General features: G+C 59.4%; 1 protein-coding gene across 2 annotated transcripts in view; it reads right to left on the minus strand.

Moving 5' to 3' along the window:
* The window catches only part of LOC115385289 (supervillin-like), a 60681-nt gene that overhangs the window by 26461 nt on the left and 13391 nt on the right, over positions 1-20829 (minus strand). Inside the window, exons 3-15 of one of the 2 annotated variants that reach the window (XM_030087267.1) lie at positions 15854-15912; positions 10129-10189; positions 9546-9637; positions 9228-9291; positions 7915-8057; positions 7673-7825; positions 7151-7634; positions 6171-6254; positions 4403-5536; positions 3342-3376; positions 2378-2442; positions 1031-1167; positions 482-577 (exon numbers count right to left, since the gene is read on the minus strand). In XM_030087267.1, the coding sequence (XP_029943127.1) occupies positions 482-577; positions 1031-1167; positions 2378-2442; positions 3342-3376; positions 4403-5536; positions 6171-6254; positions 7151-7634; positions 7673-7825; positions 7915-8057; positions 9228-9291; positions 9546-9637; positions 10129-10189; positions 15854-15911 (2606 nt within the window). In that variant the 5' untranslated portion in view covers position 15912. Of the gene's footprint in view, positions 1-481; positions 578-1030; positions 1168-2377; positions 2443-3341; positions 3377-4402; positions 6120-6170; positions 6255-7150; positions 7635-7672; positions 7826-7914; positions 8058-9227; positions 9292-9545; positions 9638-10128; positions 10190-15853; positions 15913-20829 lie in introns of those variants that run through there. The other variant, XM_030087266.1, reaches the window with a different exon arrangement.

Raw genomic sequence — 20829 nt, forward strand, 5'->3', positions numbered from 1 at the left:
ACGTCGCTTTCAGTCGGATCAGAACATCCCATCATTCACTCTTTCTGAAAGCACAACTGAATTTCTCCACATGTTCTTCATGTTGGTGTTCAGAGCGTCACAACAGGATCCTTCAGAGGAAATACAGATCAGACAGCGCCAAGGCCTGGCAGCCATCTTGGAAAATGGCCGCCACTTTAATTTTCAAATGGAGAACGTACTTTTCCAAATATGGTGCTTTCATAAGCAGGTGAACCGTTGTTTCAACAACCTGCCCCACTGCATGCAGGGTGAGAGGTCAAAGGTCACCGTGTGAGCACACACACACACACACACACACACACACACAGAGAACACATACGAGCATTAGGAGGACACAGTGCAGGTCCATGAGTCCTGAGAGCAGCTCAGCGCGTCAGTGAGTGTGTTACACACACTTCATCAGTGCATCGCACACACACACCCCGTCGGGGGGAAACGTGCACACGCCTGTGCTGTGTACCTGCATGATGGGGCAGTGCTGCAAACTAGAGCGGGGCTGAGCGCACGAGCCACAGCGGTGAGAACACACACCGGCTGGGGGACGCGAGAGGGAGCGCTGGAGTGGTACACACACACACACACACACACACACACACACACACACACACACACACACACACACACACACACACACACACACACACACACACACACACACACACACACACACACACACACACACACACAGGAGAGCGGAGGTGATGAGGTTCATGTGGAGCAGAAAACAACGTTTCCTCTCAGAGAAATGAAATTTTGCAGGAAAAGTGAAGAATTCCTCTAAAAACCAGGAAGAGCCGATAAGAGTTCTAATGGGTTCTACTGAGTTCTACTGACTTCACAGAATGTCATGACAGGAAGTGTCTTCCAGCTGCTGGTCATGTGACCGATACCAGGAAGTGAGTCCTGACCGTCCCGCCGGTCGCCACTAGAGGGCAGCGTGACAGCGGGACAGACAGACACCAGGACCCGGTGTGGGAGGCGGGGCAGAGTCCGGTGGGCGGAGCCTCACGTGGCGGCGATGACCACCTCCTCGGTGGTGACGGGCTGAGTCCTGGACCGGTCCTGGGTCCGCCTCAGTCTCCGGTCCACCGCCGCGTTCCTGGACCGGGGTTTGGGAGCTCCGCCATTGCTGCTGCGCTCCAGTTCCTACAGGAACCAGCGAGGGACAAACCAGGTGAGACCAGACGAACCGTTCTGCCCGTCACACCGCGGGACCCCGGTTCTCCCCGGGCCACGGAACACGGAACCATCTAGAACAGGGTCGAACAAATCCTGTATAGAACCGTTCTGCCCATCATTCAGTGTTCTGTCAGTCCAGAACCGTTCTACAGTAGGAGTGTAACGGTATTTGTACTCGTCGGTACGGGGGTCACGGGTCGGTACACACAATCACACCACGAACACACCAGTGAGTGAAAAATAAATAAATAAAAAAGCGAGTCCTGATTCCAACCTTAGGTGGCGGTAATGAGCCTAAAAGCTGCCAGCGACCACCACTACCACAGAAGAAGAACAAACAGATCCAAACATGAACAAACGAAGAAGACAGTCCAAGCGGAATGAGAGCTGCAGCGTGTGGAGCTGGGAGGGTTTATCCAGGGTTTCCGCCAGACCTTTTCAGTCCGGGCGCCCCGCCCACGCTACACTCTGCTGCGCCCACGCTACACTCTGCTGCGCCCACGCTACACTCTGCTGCGCCCACGCTACACTCTGCCGCGCCCACGCTACACTCTGCCGCCCCCACGCTACGCTCTGCTGCGCCCACGCTACACTCTGCTGCGCCCACGCTACACTCTGCCGCGCCCACGCTACACTCTGCCGCGCCCACGCTACACTCTGCCGCGCCCACGCTACACTCTGCCGCGCCCACGCTACACTCTGCCGCGCCCACGCTACACTCTGCTGCGCCCGGACAGCGGGCAGGAAAATAAAGAGCGCCGCAATAACTAGCAGCTGTGCAGCGCGGAGCAGCGGCGGCCGCTTGGACGCTCCGTGTGAGCAGCGCACTGCTCAGCATCGCTCCCCCACCGCTCGGCAACTCTCGGCAACGCCCCCCCCCCCCACCCCCCAACGTTCCCCCCTGGCCAAACTGTTATCCTGCAGGAAACACTGAGATGGGAGCTTTTGCTTCTTTTTCCCCGCCGTACCGGAAAACGTACCGAACCCAGACCCTGACACCGAGGTGTGTACCGTACCGTGGCTTCTGTGTACCGTCACACTGCTGGAGTCCTGCTGTCCCACCGCCTCCTGAACAGACCAGTGACACCTGGACCTGTCCCCCATGTGGACCTGTCCCCCATGTGGACCTGTCCCTGACTCCAGACCAGGGGGACCAGGACCAGGAAGTGAGACTCACCCTGAACAGGGACCGCTTCGCCGCCACGCTCAGTCGAGCTCGTTCATCCAGCGTCTCTTCATCTGCTGAGGAGAAACAGACCGACCAATCACACGCTGAGCTGAGAGGGTGAGAGGGTGAGGGGGTGAGGGGGTGAGGGGGTGAGGGGGTGAGCGGAAGGCTCCTCCAGCCGCAGCATCTGGATGAACATCTGGAAGCAGGGCGCCCCCCCCCCCCCCTTTCTGGACTATCAGGCTCCTCCTCCGCCGTCTGGCTTCTCAAGCGACTCGAAACAAAGAATTTAAAACGTTTCGTTCAGACTGAGATGAACCCGGTGTCAACCCGTCTCCAGCCAGCAGGGGGCGTCACGACTGATGTGACTCCAGAGCGACTCATAGTCCAGAAAATAAGGAAAGATTTAAGTTCGAAACTCTTCAGGATGAAGAACGAGTCGTTTCCAGAGAACCGTTGTCATGGAAACAGACCCCAAAAACACGACCAGACTTCTCTGTCTGTAGTGAACTGGAGCTCTGGGAGAGAGAGAGACTCTGGAAACCGTTCCATGGAGGACTGAGGGTTTCATGAGCACGAAGCTGACTGGACACTGAGGGACGTTCAGGTCACAGAGACAGAGCCGGTATCGGCCCCGGTATCGGTGCATTCCTCACACTGAGTCAAGTCAAACGAGGTGAAGACTGAAGGCTTCGTGCGTTACAGTCACTCCAGACACCGAGCGATCGGGCGAGTCTGACGTCCAACATGAGGACCGGCGCTCTCAGCAGAACCACCACACTTCGCCAGGGAGACACAAAACTAAACCTGAAACGCTGACAGAAGCACACGGCGCAGCGTCACACCGGTCTCACCATTTACAGCTAAAATGCCGGACGAGTGACGGACGACACTCTTCCCGTCTCTGGGATGAAAGGAATTCACAACAACGTCCAACTGGACACCTTCGTCAGTGAGACAGGAAGCGGCTTACCTTCAGTGGACGCCAAGTCCGAGCTCCAACAGGACCTTCAAGAGAAGAAGAGACAGAATCAGTCCATCTGAGGACGGGCTGGACGCGTGTTAGCAGGCGTCAGGACCGGGAGGGGCGGGGGGACCGGGAGGGCCGGGGGGACCGGGGGGACCGGGGGGGGGGGGTCAGGCTTAGCTGGGGAATTAAAAGGCTTTACAGGAGTCCGCTCAGCTCCTCGGTCTCGGGAGCCGATTCCTGACAAAAGGCCGTTCATGCTTCCTGGCGGCGGTCACATGAGGCGGCGCTGCCAGAGCCCGGCCAGACGACCTTCGACCTTTAAGCCTCGCCGTTCGCTGACAGCGTTAGAGTTGATGTCTGTTAGTCTCACTGCCGCTCGGCTCCCAGGATCCATCCAGCCGCACTTTAACACACACCGACCTGCTCAGGGACGCACCGATACCACTTCCTGAAGGACAAGTACCAGGACTGACCTGATACCGGGGTCCGATACCGGTTCTGATTAAGCACCACTGAGCTGCATGCAAACCGCCACCATCTGTCTTTCTCCTCTTGATATTTCAGCAGAACTTCATTTCCAGTCTGTCTTGGCTGTGCAGTATCGGCCCCGGTATCGGTGCGTCCCCACAAATGTTTGTTCCAAACAGTTTGTTCCAAATCTGCTGGATTCAGCCAAAGCGTGGTTAAACTGGAGCATGTTCCAGCGTTCTGCGCACCTGGCCAGGCATCCAGAGTCCAGAACCCTATCAGCGATCTGGGCCAGGCATCCAGGCGGACCGGATCCTGGAATCGGTATCGGTGCGTCCCTAATAGAAGCAGTTAGAGCGGTGGAGTCCGGCCATGCAGACGGTTTCAGCTCAAACGGACCGAAGCGGCGCGTCGAGCCGGGACGAAGCGGAGGAAGCAGGCGGAAGCAGCAGGAAGCTCAGGGAGGACATTAGTGCGTCGGTCGGGTTTCTAAAGGTTAGAAAGGTTTGACGCCGCGGCGGACGAAGCGGAGCGTTCGGCGCTCAGCAGGCAGCCGGGGTTAGGCAGCAAGCGTCGGCTCCGACGGCGCCACCTACGGGTCGCTGCGGCGGCTGGCCGGAGGCGTGGTGGAGCTCTCCATGTAGGAGTGTCTGAGCCGGGCCACCGACGGCCGGGCGTCCCTCTGGGCGTCCTGCCGGCCGTCCTGCCGGGCGTCCTGCCGGGCGTCCTGCCTGGCGTCCTGCCGGGCGTCCTGCCTGGCGTCCTGCCTGGCGTCCTGCCTGGCGTCCTGCCTGGCGTCCTGCCTGGCGTCCTGCCTGGCATCCTGCCTGGCATCCTGACTGGCGTCCTGCCGGCCGTCCCTCCGGGCGTCCTGCCGGCCGTCCCTCCGGCCGTCCTGACTGGCGTCCTGCTGGGCGTCCTGCCTGGCGTCCTGCCTGGCGTCCTGCCGGCCGTCCCTCCGGCCGTCCTGCCGGCCGTCCCTCCGGCCGTCCTGACTGGCGTCCTGCCGGGCGTCCTGCCGGGCGTCCTCCTGCAGGGCGTCCCCGGTACCCATCCCCGCCGCCCTGGTGCATCGTGGGCTGCACTGGTCTGGCACTCGGGAATCGGTGGCGGTTGGAGCCGTGCTGGAGACTGCGCCCCCCCCAGGCGGCGCCCGGCGCTGGATGTGGACCGCGGCAGGTCCTTTGTGGACGTAGAGAAGACGCTCCTGGTCCCTGGGGTTGCCCTCTGCCTCCTCCCACCTGGTCCTGGATCTGGGACCTCCTCTTCTGGGATCCTGGGGCTCCGCCTCCCTGGACCGGCTGAGGCTGGGACACCTGGACGTCCCCGGCTCGTCCTCCCCCGTCCCCCGGCGGGGGTCCTCGGTGCTCCTCTCCCTGCGCCGGACCTCAGAGGGCAGGACGGCCTTCCTGCTCCTCAGCAGGCCCTCCGTCACGCCGCTGGGCTCCGCCTCCTCCTCCTGCTCCTCGTCCTGGACCTCCTGCTGCTGTCCGGACCTGGACGTGGGACCGGAGGTCATGGACAGGTAGCTGGGGCCCCCGCCGCCCTCCCGCCCCCCCGGCGGACCGCCCGGACGGTGAGGCTGGGCGGGGGCCTGCCGGGAGCCCGGCGGAGACGGGTGGCGCTGCTGCTGCTGGAGCTGCCGGCGGAACCCGGGAGGTTCTGAGGCGGTTCCGGGTTCTGGGCTCCTCTGGCGGCCCTGCTGGGCCAGACGCTCTCTGACCCGGACTCTTCAGGGAGACAAAGCAGCGGTTACCATCAGACAGTCAATCGCTTCAGGCAATCAATCGATCAACACCGACGCTCAACTCGGCTCCTCCCATTCAGAGGATCCTTCGTACAACAGCGACCAATCCGAGACTTCGTTTCCATGACAACCGCTTCAAGTCAGAACGACAAACTTTCCCCCCGTTCTGGGTGACGATGCATTTCCAGTTGAAACGCTGTCGTGGAAATGGAGCCTCAGACCAACGAGACGAAGCATCGCCGCCGCCCGACGCCGAACTTACCGGAGCGTTCACCAACCAATCAGGACGCAGCTGGAAGAAAACAAGTCCTGCATGGACCTAGTCTGGCTGTCCACACAGATCACACGGCACACAGCGGAGACATGAGGGACGAGGCGATGGTCCAGAGCGGCGGGGGAGGGGCTGGTGAGGATGAGGATGAGGAGGATGAGGATGAGGAGGATGATGGTCAAAGCCCAGGAAGAACCGCAGAGGTCCTTAAACATCCAGCGGGGGCGGCGTTAGCGGGGGGGGGGCTCCTACGGCTGAGGGTGGCGACAGCGGGTGGATCTGGGGTGAGTCCGGCCCGATGGGAACACGGTGAGGGGTCAGGGGTCAGCGAACCCGCCGGCCGTACCTGGAGGGCCAGTTGATGGGGGTGTGGGCGTCGCCCTCAGCGTCAGTCTGGAGGAACCAGCCGCTGCTCGCTCCGGCGCCGGCGCTGCACCGATGGGAGAACCCGGCGGGGAGACGAGTGAGTGGGGATTCAGACACGGGGTCTGTTCTCGCAGAACGCTACACTTCACACAGCGAGGAAGTCAGCAGAAAACCACGGGGGGGGCGTGGCTCTCTCGCAGCACCACCAAACCACTGACCACAACCGCTTTAACCCGGTTCTGAATCCTGAACCAAACCCGTCCAGCTGAGCTCCGGCTCACTTCCTGGGTGGAGGATGACCTCTGGAACGCCGTCGGTTCTAAAGCACGCCGGCCGGCAGGAGGAGGCCCGGCTCCGGGTCGCCGGCCGGTAACACGACACCCCAGCGCCTCGCGGCTCAGTTATGAAATCTGAGACGGACAGCGAGGAAGAGGAACGCCGCGGCACGCTCAGGGCGTGGATAACCTCCACCCGTCACCTGACAGAGCACTGCGGCGACGCCGAAGCCTGACGCGCAGAACCGAACCCCGCCGGTCCAGCAGATCCGCCACCCGGCAGGAAACTGAACTCAGAAAACCACCTTCTCCGGCCACAGGGGGGCAGCACGCAGCAGGACTGACTGAACGCCGGCGGTTCACTGCACGCAATCAGCTCAACATTCATGGAGACGTCAGGAGACGCAGAGACAGCGGCGAGGAGCACGGCCTGCGGCGGCGCCCGACCGCGGCTCGGTTCGCTTGAATCCAACGGTCCGGCTCAGTTTCTCCTCCTCATCCTCTACCGCTCAGACCCCCGGACCAAGACCCCCGAAGGAGCAGGTCTCACTGGACAGGAAGCGAAGGACACACAAGACCAAATCACTGAGCGTGGGTCAAAGGTCGACCCTGAACATGAACGAATAAAGGCAGGCAGGATAAGTTCTGGGAGGACGGCCGTAGAGCTTCAAGAAGAAACACTGACCCCGGTCTGCTGAGGCCGCCGTGGACCTGCTGCTCCAGGACCAGGTCTCCAGGAGGCGCCCCGGGTCTCGGCGAGCCCGGTGACTGGTGCCGGCCCGGCTTGGGCGAGCCGGGCGGCATCCCCGGGATGGCGCCGTCTTTGGCGGGCGCCACGGTGGAGGAAGACGTTGAGGTCACGTCCATGTAGGAGGAGGACGGTGGCTCGGGGGCGGCGGCCCGGCGCCGGTTCTCCAGGTTCATCAGCCGCTCCCGCTCCGACAGCGAGTCGCCGCCCTGGTCGACGCCGCCGTGCGGCGGCGCGCCAGGTCTGGAGTCCGGCACATTCTGTCCGTCCGAGTCGTCCGAAGCCTTCCTGGTGCGACAGTACCGGGAGGAGGAGTCCGGCACAGGGTCCGGGTCCAGAGAGATGCCGTAGCTTTCGGCCAGCTGCCGGCGGCGCTCCGCCTTGTAGCGCGCAATGCGCTCCGCCTTGGACTCCAAATCCGAGAAGCCGGTGATGTAGGCAGGAGGGAGGACCGGGGGGGGGACCGGGGGGGGGGGACCGGGGGGGGGACCGGCTCCAGGGCGACGGGGAGGAGGGGGTCGGGTCTGTCTGGAGATCTGGACGGTCGCTCTGGAACCTTCAGCAGCATCGCGGTGCTTTCAATCCCCTCCGATCCGAACCGCTGCACCGTGACTGGACAGGCAGAAGGAGAGAGGAGGGGCCCGTTACCACGGCAACGACTTCCCCGACAACTCAAAACCCCGGCGGCACTCCGGTCTCACCGGTGCAGGGCTCGCAGGGGTCCGAGGCCCGGGTGTAGCGCGGGGTGTCCTCCTCCAGCAGCCGGTTGGCCACCAGGCTGGGCAGCAGCGACGGCTGGACCTCGCCGTCGATGCCCTCCAGGCGCCGCGCCATCCGCTGCTTCCTGCACAGACAGGAAGTGGAGCGCGATGAAGCGACAGCTGACAGCAGACCGTCACGCTGTTCTGTCACCGGACCGTCACGCTGTTCCGTCACCGGACCGTCTCGCTGTTCCGTCACCGGAGCGTCACGCTGTTCTGTCACCGGAGCGTCACGTTGTTCTGTCACCAGACCGTCACGCTGTTCTGTCACCGGAACGTCACGCTGTTCTGTCACCGGAGCGTCACGCTGTTCTGTCACCGGAGCGTCACGCTGTTCTGTCACCGGACCGTCACGCTGTTCTGTCACCGGACCGTCACGCAGTTCTGTCACCGGACCGTCACGCTGTTCCGTCACCGGACCGTCACGCTGTTCCGTCACCGGACCGTCACGCTGTTCCGTCACCGGACCGTCACGCTGTTCCGTCACCGGACCGCCACGCTGTTCCGTCACCGGAGCGTCACGCTGTTCCGTCACCGGAGCGTCACGCTGTTCCGTCACCGGAGCGTCACGCTGTTCCGTCACCGGACCGTCACGCTGTTCTGTTACCGGACCGCCACGCTGTTCTGTCACCGGAGCGTCACGCTGTTCCGTCACCGGAGCGTCACGCTGTTCCGTCACCGGACCGTCACGCTGTTCTGTCACCGGACCGTCATGCGGTTCCGTCATCGGACCGCCACGTTGTTCTGTCACCGGAGCGTCACGCTGTTCCATCAACGGACCGTCACGCTGTTCCGTCACCGGAGCGTCACGCTGTTCTGTCACCGGACCGTCTCGCTGTTCCGTCACCGGACCGTCTCGCTGTTCCGTCACCGGACCGTCTCGCTGTTCCTTCACCGGAGCGTCACGCTGTTCTGTCACCGGACCGTCTCGCTGTTCCGTCACCGGAGCGTCACGCTGTTCTGTCACCGGACCGTCACGCTGTTCCTTCACCGGAGCGTCACGCTGTTCTGTCACCGGAGCGTCACGCTGTTCCATCAACGGACCGTCACGCTGTTCCGTCACCGGAGCGTCACGCTGTTCTGTCACCGGACCGTCTCGCTGTTCCGTCACCGGACCGTCTCGCTGTTCCGTCACCGGAGCGTCACGCTGTTCTGTCACCGGACCGTCACGCTGTTCCTTCACCGGAGCGTCACGCTGTTCTGTCACCGGAGCGTCACGCTGTTCTGTCACCGGAGCGTCACGCTGTTCTCACCTGTTCATTTCACAGTCGCTCACACTGGAGGGAATGCCTTCGAATCTTTTCCTCAGTTCAGATACTGACGGAACAAACGAGAAGAAAACCTGTTAGAAGAGCTACAGAGAACACTTCAGAGAACCCAGCTTCAGAGAACAGCCCCACTCGGTGGAACGTCTGGAGTTCAGAGGTTCTCTACAGTCAGCAGGACTCATGTTCTGGATGTGAGGAGAACGTCTTGGCATGAATCCACCCGGAACAAGACGCTGCTGTTGCACAGGAGCAACTTTTGAAAAGTCCCTGGAGCGGCGGGTTCTGTAGAGAACGTGGACTCACCCCGGGGCAGGCTGCCCAGCAGAGGAACATCGATGTCCTTGGTGGTTTTGACCGGATCGTCTTTTCCGTCGTAGGAGAACTCCTGGGAGAAGCTGAACACAAAAAAAAAACCTGTTATTGAAAGCTGAGCTGTGGGAAGCGAGAACCGGCTCGCAGGAGAACGCCGTCCAAGTGTCAGTCAGCCAGAACATTAAGAACACCAAGGACGAATCCAAACAAGGCGTTTGTAAATTCCATCGTGTTTTTAATCTTTTAAAAGACGCCATAAACAGTTTGAACCGTGAAACTCAACTCCCACAAACACCCTGAAGTCGTTACAGCGTTCAGCTCAAAACCGCCAAAAAAAGCCTGGCGGCGCAAACAGGCACGAGCCGGGAGAACGTCACCCGGCAGATCCAGACCCCAACCAGAACCGGAACCAGCCGAACCTCCAGACTCGGACTCTAACCTGGAGTCTCTTCAGGAAAGTGATGGAGCTGCCGGTCCGGACGTCGTGGTCAGAAACAACGATCAACTCCAGAAAAAAGCACCAGTGACAGAATGACGGAGCGACGGTCTGGACTGAGGAGAGAGGACGGCTCACCTCGGCGCTCTCTTCTGCAGCCGAGGGCCGTTCAGCTTCACGGGCGTCTCGCTCCCCAGTCCTGCAGAGAAGAGAGAAAACAAACCGTCAGGCCCTGCGGACACGGCGTTCCAGTGTTTCCAGACTCCGTTGCCATGTGAACGGGCCTTAATCTCATTTCGTTGTAGGTTTATTGACTCCGGCGGTGACGGCAGAGCAACAAGTGAGACTGAGCTCCTCTCAGGTGAAGCAGACCGACTGTGTAGCTGGTCGGATCAACAACGCTGTCAGGAGTCAGACTTTCACACAGGAAGTGGAAAACCATGAGCAGAGCCTCAGGAAGTCACATCAAGTCACGCTGTTACCATGACGACTCACGTAACAGTGTTACTGTGAAGAAGGGCATCACGTCACTGAGGGATGACATCACTTCACTGAGGGATGACGTCACTTCACTGAGGGATGACGTCACGTCACTGAGGGATGACGTCACGTCACTGAGGGATGACGTCACTTCACTGAGGGATGACGTCACGTCACTGAGGGATGACATCACTTCACTGAGGGATGACATCACGTCACTGAGGGATGACATCATGTCACTGAGGGATGACGTCACGTCACTGAGGGATGACGTCACGTCACTGAGGGATGACGTCACGTCACTAAGGGATGACATCACTTCACTGAGGGATGACATCACTTCACTGAGGGATGACATCACGTCACTGAGGGATGACATCATGTCACTGAGGGATGACGTCACGTCACTGAGGGATGACGTCACGTCACTGAGGGATGACGTCACGTCACTGAGGGATGACGTCACGTCACTGAGGGATGACGTCACGTCACTGAGGGATGACGTCACGTCACTGAGGGATGACGTCACGTCACTGAGGGATGACATCACGTCACTGTGACGAGCGATGTGTGTCCTCTGGTACTCACTGATTGCCTGGAGTGGACAGGACTCATGAACTTTCATGTACGAGGGAATGCTCGGCAGAACCAATCATCCCTGTAAAGCACGCTCCGCCGCCGCCCGGTTCATATGAGGCACAAGTTGGGGTGGGCGCTACGGCCTAAAATTCATATGACGGAATAACTTGAACCTTAAGCCCGCCACACACTACAGGATTTTTTTCAATCTTCCCCGATTCAGACACCAAACACTACAAGACAGCAGAGGACAGATCGCACTCGATCTTCCTCTCCTGGTCTTTAGTGTGTGTCGCTCCGGAGCAGAACACACACCAGCAGATTCATGGGGGTCTATGAGACGAAGGCGGGGCTCATAAATACATTTTTATATTGCTTTATGCTGATATTATATTGTAGTAGGAACCAGACTGACACATTGAAGCTCTGCTGAAAAATGATTCATACGTTGGAAACAAAGGGAAACTCCGGACACCAGCTTTAAATCGTTCTTTATGTCCACAGATTTGATAGTTTACACCAGAATAAAAACACGTTGAGCTCTGATGAGGTCAGTTTCATTACAGTCCGCTCTCTGAAGGCAGGAGTCAGCGGAAAGTTTTTTTTTTTCTTTGATTACTATTATTTTTTTCTTCCCATTCTTCCGTGATGGTTAATAACGGAGATGAATTAAAACATTGGGGTTATTGCAGGACTGGCGGAGATGCAGATACTAAATCGGAGTTTGGGTCTGAATGGAGGAAACAGTTCATCCAGCAGCGACAGGATTAACCATCACTTCCTGTACAGCTGAGTTTAGAGCTCTGGCTCTTCTGTTTCACTGACATATAGTGAATATATTTCACAGACATATATTCATCCAGCTCTGACAGCTGCGGGGGGATTTTTTTAATCAGCGGCACCTTGGTGAGACAGAGCTGTTCAGCCAATCAGAGAGCTTTATTTCGAGGGTGTGGACAGCTCTACTCGGAGCTGATCGGTCTCCACACACCACAGGATCTGTGATCGGAAATATTAAACAAGTTCATTATCTACGATCTCCCCTTCCGACGCCTTCCGAGAGGCGCCGGCAGGAAACAATCGCTCGGGACACACCGCACACCACACGAAGATCGGACCCGAACTCATTTGCATACTCCTGACAATCGGATCCTGTCGGCTTCGATCGGGAGGAGAAGATCGGGGCAAAATTCGGCCGATCATCCTGTAGTGTGTGGAGGCCTTTACACGGTAGAAGGTATATATCACGGTATAATTTGATATATACATTTCAGCATAACAGTCTTGTAATGGCTACCACAGCACATGGTGAAAGCATGGAAGCAGGAAGTAGTTTTTAAACTATTAAATAACAGAAGTCAAGTTACTTTGAATCCAAACCAGGTCCAGATTACAGATCAGGGGTCGGCAACTTGATTTGGCGTCGGGACATTTTTTTGTTTTTTTGACTGATCCCCGTTCGTCGGTGGCTAACAGCTAAGCTAACAGCTGACTGAGACACCGCTGGCGTCTATCAGCAGCTACTTTTACGGAGTGTCCCTGAAGGCAGCAGGAGCTGGGCTCAGGTAGTTCTCTGAATCAGAGGGTTCCAGGTGTTCCACAGGTAATGAAGGCGGTTCAGGAGGAGCTGGATGCTGACAGGTTGAGGGGCGGAGTCACTGCCTCCGTGAAGCAGCTGCCTCAGATTCTCTAAATCATCTGGCGGCCAGATGTTATTGTTCGGCCGGCGGGCCGCCAGTTCCAGATCGCTGCTTTAGATGTTGCACCAATCTTTTCCAGGAGCTCTTCCTCTGCCTGCTCTCCGCTCGCCGCCATCGCTGTTGTTGTGTTCTTCTTCTTCGGGGAACCGGGCATCTAAAAAGCTGCATTACTGCCACCTAGAGGACGTAATGTGCTGTCATACTGTTTATACCCCCCCCCCCCCCCCCCCCCCAGGCACAAGCAGATTACTGATCGGTGTAGACGACCTTGTACGATCGGATCCGGAATCTAACCCGGTCCGAGTGAAGCGGATCCACTCCGGTGTTTCTGTGACTCACTCAGGACCCGGTTCAGCTCCAGTCCCGTCTGGAGGACCTTCATCCGGTGCCCGTGTTGGAGGATCTGAACTCGGCGTACGGCGGCCGTGTGGGAAACTCATTCCAGACGCAGACACTAAAACCTCCCCGCCGTCCGCCGCCGCCGCTCAGCCTGTGATCTGCAGAACCGCGGCGGCGGCGGCGGCCATAGCCGTGAGGCCTGTAAACACGGCGATGAAATGATTTCATGATTCAGCAGAGAGTCGCTGACGAGCCGAAGCCTTTCATGAGCCGCTGTCAGAGGTGTGAGGAGCATGGGACCCTGGGAATCCAACCCTCCACCCACAGAAAGAGCCGGCGTGGCGGCCCGGCCGAGCAGACGACAGGATCAACACCGCGGGCGACAGGAACCCGCTGAGCCTGACGCCGCGGGGAGTCGGCCTCCCGCTGGGATCGAACCGGGGACCCCGGCAGCTCGGCTGAACGCCGGCGCCAGACACAGACAGATGGAGGGCAGGGACGAGGTGGAGGCGCCGGCACACCCCCGGATCTCACAGAGCGACGCGACCTTGAGCCAATCGGGACTGGAGCAGCTCAGCGCCAAATCCACTTCACCACAGGAACCCGGGCCAAAGGGCACGGCGGCAGCTCTCCCAGCGCTGAGCGGAGACGATCTGGATCCACCAGGAAGTCCTGCTCAGGGGCAGGGAATCAAACCAGGGACCATTTGAGTCACGCTGAAGGACACGGTACCGCTCAGCAGGTCAAAGGTCATCCAGGGTCACAGGCTGGAGTCAAGCAGTCACTTCACGCCCAAACAGCCTGAAGGAAACATCTGGAATAATCCCACTTCACACCCAGCAGAACCAGCAGAACCAGCAGAACCCAGCAGAACCCAGCAGAACCAGCAGAACCCAGCAAAACCAGCAGAACCCAGCAGAACCCAGCAGAACCCACTAGAACCAGCAGAACCCAGCAGAACCAGCAGAACCCAGCAGAACTCAGCAGAACCCAGCAGAACCAGCAGAACCCAGCAGAACTCAGCAGAACTCAGCAGAACCCAGCAGAATCAGCAGAACCCAGCAGAACCAGCAGAACCCAGCAGAATCAGCAGAACCAGCAGAACCAGCAGAACCACCAGAACCCAGCAGAACCCAGCAGAACCCAGCAGAACCAGCAGTACCCACCAGAACCCAGCAGAACCAGCAGTACCCACCAGAACCCAGCAGAACCAGCAGAACCCAGCAGAACCAGCAGTACCCACCAGAACCACCAGAACCCAGCAGAACCAGCAGAACCAGCAGAACCAGCAGAATCAGCAGAACCCAGCAGAACCCAGCAGAACCCAGCAGAACCAGCAGTACCCACCAGAACCACCAGAACCCAGCAGAACCAGCAGAACCAGCAGAACCAGCAGAATCAGCAGAACCAGCAGAACCCAGCAGAACCCAGCAGAACCCAGCAGAACTCAGCAGAACCCAGCAGAACCCAGCAGAACCAATCACAACGCACCAGAATGCACCAGAAGCCATTAGAACCCATCAAAACCTGTCTCAGGTTCTGGACTCGGGCTCTGGTTCTGGTTCTTCTGGACCAGACTCTGGTTTTCACCTCAGTTGTCTCTTGATTTGATTTCAGGGGTTAAAGTTCAGCATCGATCAGCCAATCGGCTCCTCCTGTGTGACCGGCTGGACCAATCACATTACACCTGGTCTACAGAGTCCAGAACGGAGACCACCTGCTGGACGCTTCAGGACGCTGTGGGGGACGCCGCGTTAGCTCCGCCCACCTTTATCTACAGCCAATGAGACAGATGTGTCCAAAGTTTGTAGCAGCAGCAGAGGTGGAGGAGGAGGTGTAGCAGCAGCAGAGGTGGAGGAGGAGGTGTAGCAGCAGCAGAGGAGGAGGAGGAGGTGTAGCAGCAGCAGAGGAGGAGGAGGAGGTGTAGCAGCAGCAGAGGTGGAGGAGGAGGTGTAGCAGCAGCAGAGGTGGAGGAGGAGGTGTAGCAGCAGCAGAGGAGGAGGAGGAGGTGTAGCAGCAGCAGAGGAGGAGGAGGAGGTGTAGCAGCAGCAGAGGTGGAGGAGGAGGTGTAGCAGCAGCAGAGGTGGAGGAGGAGGTGTAGCAGCAGCAGAGGTGGAGGAGGAGGTGTAGCAGCAGCAGAGGTGGAGGAGGTGTAGCAGCAGCAGAGGTGGAGGAGGCTCCTGGCAGCTCCAGTCCTTCATGTGAGGTTGTTGTACGGAGCGTCAGTCAGACACTATGTCATTTAAGAGTAGTCAGTATCAGGACCCAGTATCAGGACTCGGTATCAGGACCTGGTGTCTGGACCCAGTATCAGGACCTGGTGTCTGGACCCAGTATCAGGACCTGGTGTCTGGACCCAGTATCAGGACCTGGTGTCTGGACCCAGTATCAGGACCTGGTGTCTGGACCCAGTATCAGGACATGTCAGGACCTGGAACTTGTGCTCCTCCTTTCAATCCCTGCTGTCAGTTTGTCTCTAAAGTACTTTTCCAACTGAGAGCTGACTGCAGAGCCCTGAACCAGCCCCCCCCCTCCACCCCCTCCTCCTCCTCCCCCTCCTCCTCCACCCCCCCTCCTCCTCCACCCCCCTGAAGCCTGTCCTCTCTGCTGCCGTCGTCCTCCAGCCTCCGGCTGCAGTGAGGACGGTCAGCCTGCCAACTTCCCAGAGCTCTGCAACACAACCGGCGCAACCTGCAGCCTCAGCAGCCCCCCAGACCCCCCCGCCCCCCGCCCCCCCAGACTCCCAGACCCCCCAGACCCCCTACCTGGGCTGCAGACCCTGACAGGAGTCAGGTAGTTGGAGATCCAAGGATTCCTGTACATCCTGACAACCGACGGTCAAAACCAGAGAGAGAGAGAGAGCGAGAGAGGGAGAGGGAGAGGGAGAGAGAGAGAGAGAGAGAGAGAGAGGGAGAGGGAGAGGGAGAGAGAGAGAGAGAGGCTCCAGAAGAAGCTCTGTCATTTAGTCCAGGACGGGGAAGGAGAGAGGGAGAGAGGGAGAGAGAGAGAGGGAGGGAGGGGATAGAGCCCGAGAGACAGAGCGAGAGAGAGAGAGAGAGAGAGGGAAGGAGGGAGGGGGGAGGAGGGTGGAGTCACAGAGGAAGTCCTGATGGTGAAACCCTGGATGCAGCTCTGCCTCCACTCAGCTCCTCCAGTCCCCACGCTGCACCCAGAGCTCCACCCACAGCTCCACCCAGAGCTCCACCCAGCGCTACGCCCACAGCTCCGCCCACAGCTCCACCCAGAGCTCCACCCACAGCTCCACCCAGAGCTCCGCCCAGAGCTCCGCCCACACCTCCACCCACAGCTCCACCCACAGCTCCACCCAGAGCTCCGCCCAGAGCTCCACCCACAGCTCCACCCAGAGCTCCGCCCAGAGCTCCACCCACAGCTCCACCCAGAGCTCCGCCCAGAGCTCCGCCCAGAGCTCCACCCACAGCTCCGCCCACAGCTCCGCCCAGAGCTCCGCCCACAGCTCCACCCACAGCTCCACCCAGAGCTCCGCCCAGAGCTCCACCCACAGCTCCACCCACAGCTCCGCCCACAGCTCCGCCCACAGCTCCGCCCACAGCTCCGCCCAGCACTACACCCAGAGCTCCGCCCAGAGCTCCACCCAGCGCTACACCCAGAGCTCCGCCCAGAGCTCCACCCACAGCTCCACCCACAGCTCCACCCAGAGCTCCGCCCACAGCTCCGCCCACAGCTCCGCCCAGCACTACACCCAGAGCTCCGCCCAGAGCTCCACCCAGCGCTACGCCCACAGCTCCGCCCACAGCTCCACCCAGAGCTCCACCCAGAGCTCCGCCCAGAGCTCCACCCACAGCTCCACCCAGCGCTACACCCACAGCTCCACCCACAGCTCCACCCAGAGCTCCACCCAGCGCTCCGCCCAGAGCTCCACCCAGCGCTCCACCCAGAGCTCCACCCAGAGCTCCACCCAGAGCTCCACCCAGCGCTCCGCCCACAGCTCCACCCAGAGCTCCACCCAGCGCTCCACCCACAGCTCCGCCCAGCGCTCCACCCAGAGCTCCACCCAGAGCTCCACCCAGAGCTCCGCCCAGCGCTCCACCCACAGCTCCGCCCAGAGCTCCGCCCACAGCTCCGCCCAGCGCTCCACCCAGCGCTCCACCCAGCGCTCCACCCAGCGCTCCACCCACAGCTCCGCCCAGAGCTCCGCCCACAGCTCCGCCCAGCGCTACACCCAGCGCTACACCCAGCGCTCCGCCCAGAGCTCCACCCAGCGCTCCACCCAGAGCTCCGCCCAGAGCTCCACCCAGAGCTCCACCCAGAGCTCCGCCCACAGCTCCACCCAGCGCTCCGCCCAGAGCTCCACCCAGCGCTCCACCCAGAGCTCCGCCCAGAGCTCCACCCAGCGCTCCACCCAGAGCTCCGCCCAGCAGCAGCAGGGAGGAGAGCAGCTCAGAGTGTTTCTGAGCTCATGATCCGGTCCTGCAGCACCGCCCCCCCTCTGCTCTCCACCAGCAGAGAGCAGAGCGGCAGAGAGGGGTGGAGGTGGAGGTGGAGGTGGAGGTGGAGGTGGAGGGGGGGCTGGACGGAGCCTCTCAGTCAGATGAGGAATTCCAGTCATCTCCCAGCAGGGACCAAACACCCGGATCAAAACACATGGAGGAAACCTGGATCACCTGGAAAACCTGGATCACCTGGAAAACCTGGATCACCTGGATCACCTGGATCACCTGGTTCCAGGGAAAACCTGAAACTTCCGATGTGTTTCTGAGTCCAGAGGCTCCCGGCGGTTTATTCACACTTCAGTCCAGAAGTTTCAGGGTCACTTTGAATCAACCTTCATTCTGATTTACACACACACACACACACACACACACACACACACACACCACACACACACACACACACACACACACACACACACACACACACACACACACACACACACACACACACACACACACACACACACACACACACACACACACACACACACACACACGGTCTTGTATTTCTATCCTTGTGGGGACCGTCCATTGACTCCCATTCATGTCTAGCCCCTAACCCTGACCCTTACCCTAACCCTAACCCACACCACAACAAAGCCTAACCCTAAAGAAATGTTTTTGACCTTTTACTTTTTTCAGTAACAACAACATGGTCAAGAAAACACTGTTTCTCCTACTTAGGACCGGAAAAAGGTCCCCACAAGGCACGTCGTTCCACGTTTTGCTATCCTTGTGGGGACATTTGGCCCCAACAAGGATAGAAATACAAGAACACACACACACACACACACACACACACACACACCCCCTGGGGGCTGCGGGGTCCGGCCCTCACAGACCTGATCCAGGTGTGTGTCCTCATGAAGCACCGCACACGCATGTGGAACCGTGTTTGATTCCTCCTCAAAGCTGTTCCCCCGGCGGAACAGCTGATCCCGCTCTGAGGGTTCCACTCGGGGAGGAACAGCCGCCGCCGCCGCCGCCGCCACCGACAGGACCCAACAGGACAGGACGCGGGGGGACCCAGGGGACGATGGGGGACAGCAGGGGACGATGGGAGACCACTTGGACCCCATTTCCAAGTTTTCAGTCTAAAACGCATCAGTGAGAAAAAGTCCAACATACGGAGACTAATGCTGCTTCCAGTCCAGGACTGGGTCCACTGGGGGGACGGTCCTCCTTCAGTCGGTTTGGTTTTCTTCAGAGCTAGCAGCTAGCAGCTAGCAGCTAGCCACAAGGGTCCGCCAAGCTGAGCAAAGACCCTGAAGTGGACTCTGGTCCAGACCAAACAGGACCGGAGCCCCTTGGGGACCCCGCCCAGACGATGAGAATTATTACAGAGAGAAGACGTTGGGTCTGGACAGACTCTGTTAGACCAGGACCTTCTGAAAACAGGCTGGAATGGGTCTGAACCCGCTCAGTCCAGGACCAGGACCTGGACCTGGTGTTCAGCGTCCTCTCAGCCACACCTCGGCACGGCGTTCCCAGAATAACACCGATAAGAGTCTTAAGTAGACTGCAGAGACTCCCGGCCTCCAGGGGTCCAGAGGGGCCTTTATCAGGGCCTGCAGGGCTCATATTCAGCTCTGGGACTCAGACACACTCAGGGTCTCCGGTAGGGATGCAGCGATACCGGTACCGGGGACCGGGTCCGATCCTGCACCGGGTACTACAACTACCGAACGCTACCCGGAAAAACCCGGAGAGATGACCAGACGTCTGGAGACCAGACCCGGGTCCAGAGGACGCCTGGACGAGGCGCTGAGGACGCATGACGAGGACAGACATGGCCGGTACAACACTGGCAACTCCACCGGCAACCGGCAACTCCACCGGCAACCGGCAACTCAACCTGCAGCTCCACCGGCAACCCCACCGGCAGCTCCAGACCTGGATCCGGTCTGCTGAGTCTGACTCTGGATGAAGGTCTTGAATAAACACTTCAAACAACAAAACAATCAAGTAAAGATGAAAGACTTGCAGGTTTTTCCAGAACATTCAGGGAGAGAACCCAAACTGCAGCGGAACAGAGGAACCTGGATCCAGAACCGGTCCAGGCTCCAGAACCGGTCCAGGCTCCAGAACCGGTGTTCCTCACCAGCCTGGTCAGTTCCCTCCAAGCTGCCGCCACGTTGAGTCCTACACACACACACAGACACAGACACAGACACAGACACACACACAGACACAGACACAGACACAGACACAGACACAGACACACACACACACACACACACACACACACACACACACTCTCTTCAACAACAGGACTGAGAGGGGCTGAACGGTCCAGAACCAGGACTGGAACCGAACCCGGCTCCCACTGCTGCTCCAGGGTGACGGAACCCTTCAGAGACCTGATCCACCTGAAGACCTGGTCCACCTGGAGGGAGACCCGGGGAGACCGGCCCCCGGCTGTGCTCCTGCGGCTCCAGCCGGGCCGTCAGGAACGTCTCCACGGTCCGCGGTCCCCGTCTGGGACGTGAGGCGCTACGGAGACCGTCCCAGAACCACGTCAGGAACCACGAGACTAAACCATTAGCGTGGCCCCTTTATCGACCAGAACCACCTGGTTCTGATTACAGGACCAGATCGGCCCGTTTACTGAGCCAGTTCACAAGGACCCAAATGTGACCCGGTCCACCTCAGTGGATCAATCCCATCATGCTTTGCAACACACCGGTAGCAAACAGGAATTAGAGGACTATGATCGGACCAAAGCCTGGACTCCACCACCTCCTGATCCCACAGAGGTTCAGTCAGACTGGAGCGTTTACATGGAGCACATCCAATCAGACCTGGATCTGATCGATTCATCCTGGTCCCGTTTGGCCCGTTTCCATGGAGACCGAGCTGGACTGCTTTTCACCCGTCTAAGCAACCATGAAGTCGCAGCTTTTTTTGCAAAGTCCACTTGAGGAACCGTTCTCAAACCAGGGGTGGAACCAGGACTGAACACTCTCAGTCCAGTGGATCCAGTTCTGTTGCCATGGTGACCGTGGTCCTGGATCCGGGTCTCTGTCTGGTCTCAAACTGAGCTTTTCTTCCAGATCATGTTCTAAAGTTCCACAGCAGTCTCTGAGCAGAACACGGAGCGCCCGCTGAGCGTCTGGTTCTCTTCAGCCCCTCGGGCCAGTCCAGCTCGACTCAGCTTCACGTGTCTGCTGAGAGTCAGCTGCAGCAGGGGTCAAAGGTCAACGCCAAGGGCTGCGACCCCGGCCCCGCCCCTCCTCGCTGTCAGTGGCTCGTCATAAATCACCAAGAAT

Source organism: Salarias fasciatus, unplaced genomic scaffold, assembly GCF_902148845.1.
Source record: "Salarias fasciatus unplaced genomic scaffold, fSalaFa1.1, whole genome shotgun sequence".
Classification (NCBI taxonomy): Eukaryota; Metazoa; Chordata; class Actinopteri; order Blenniiformes; family Blenniidae; genus Salarias; species Salarias fasciatus.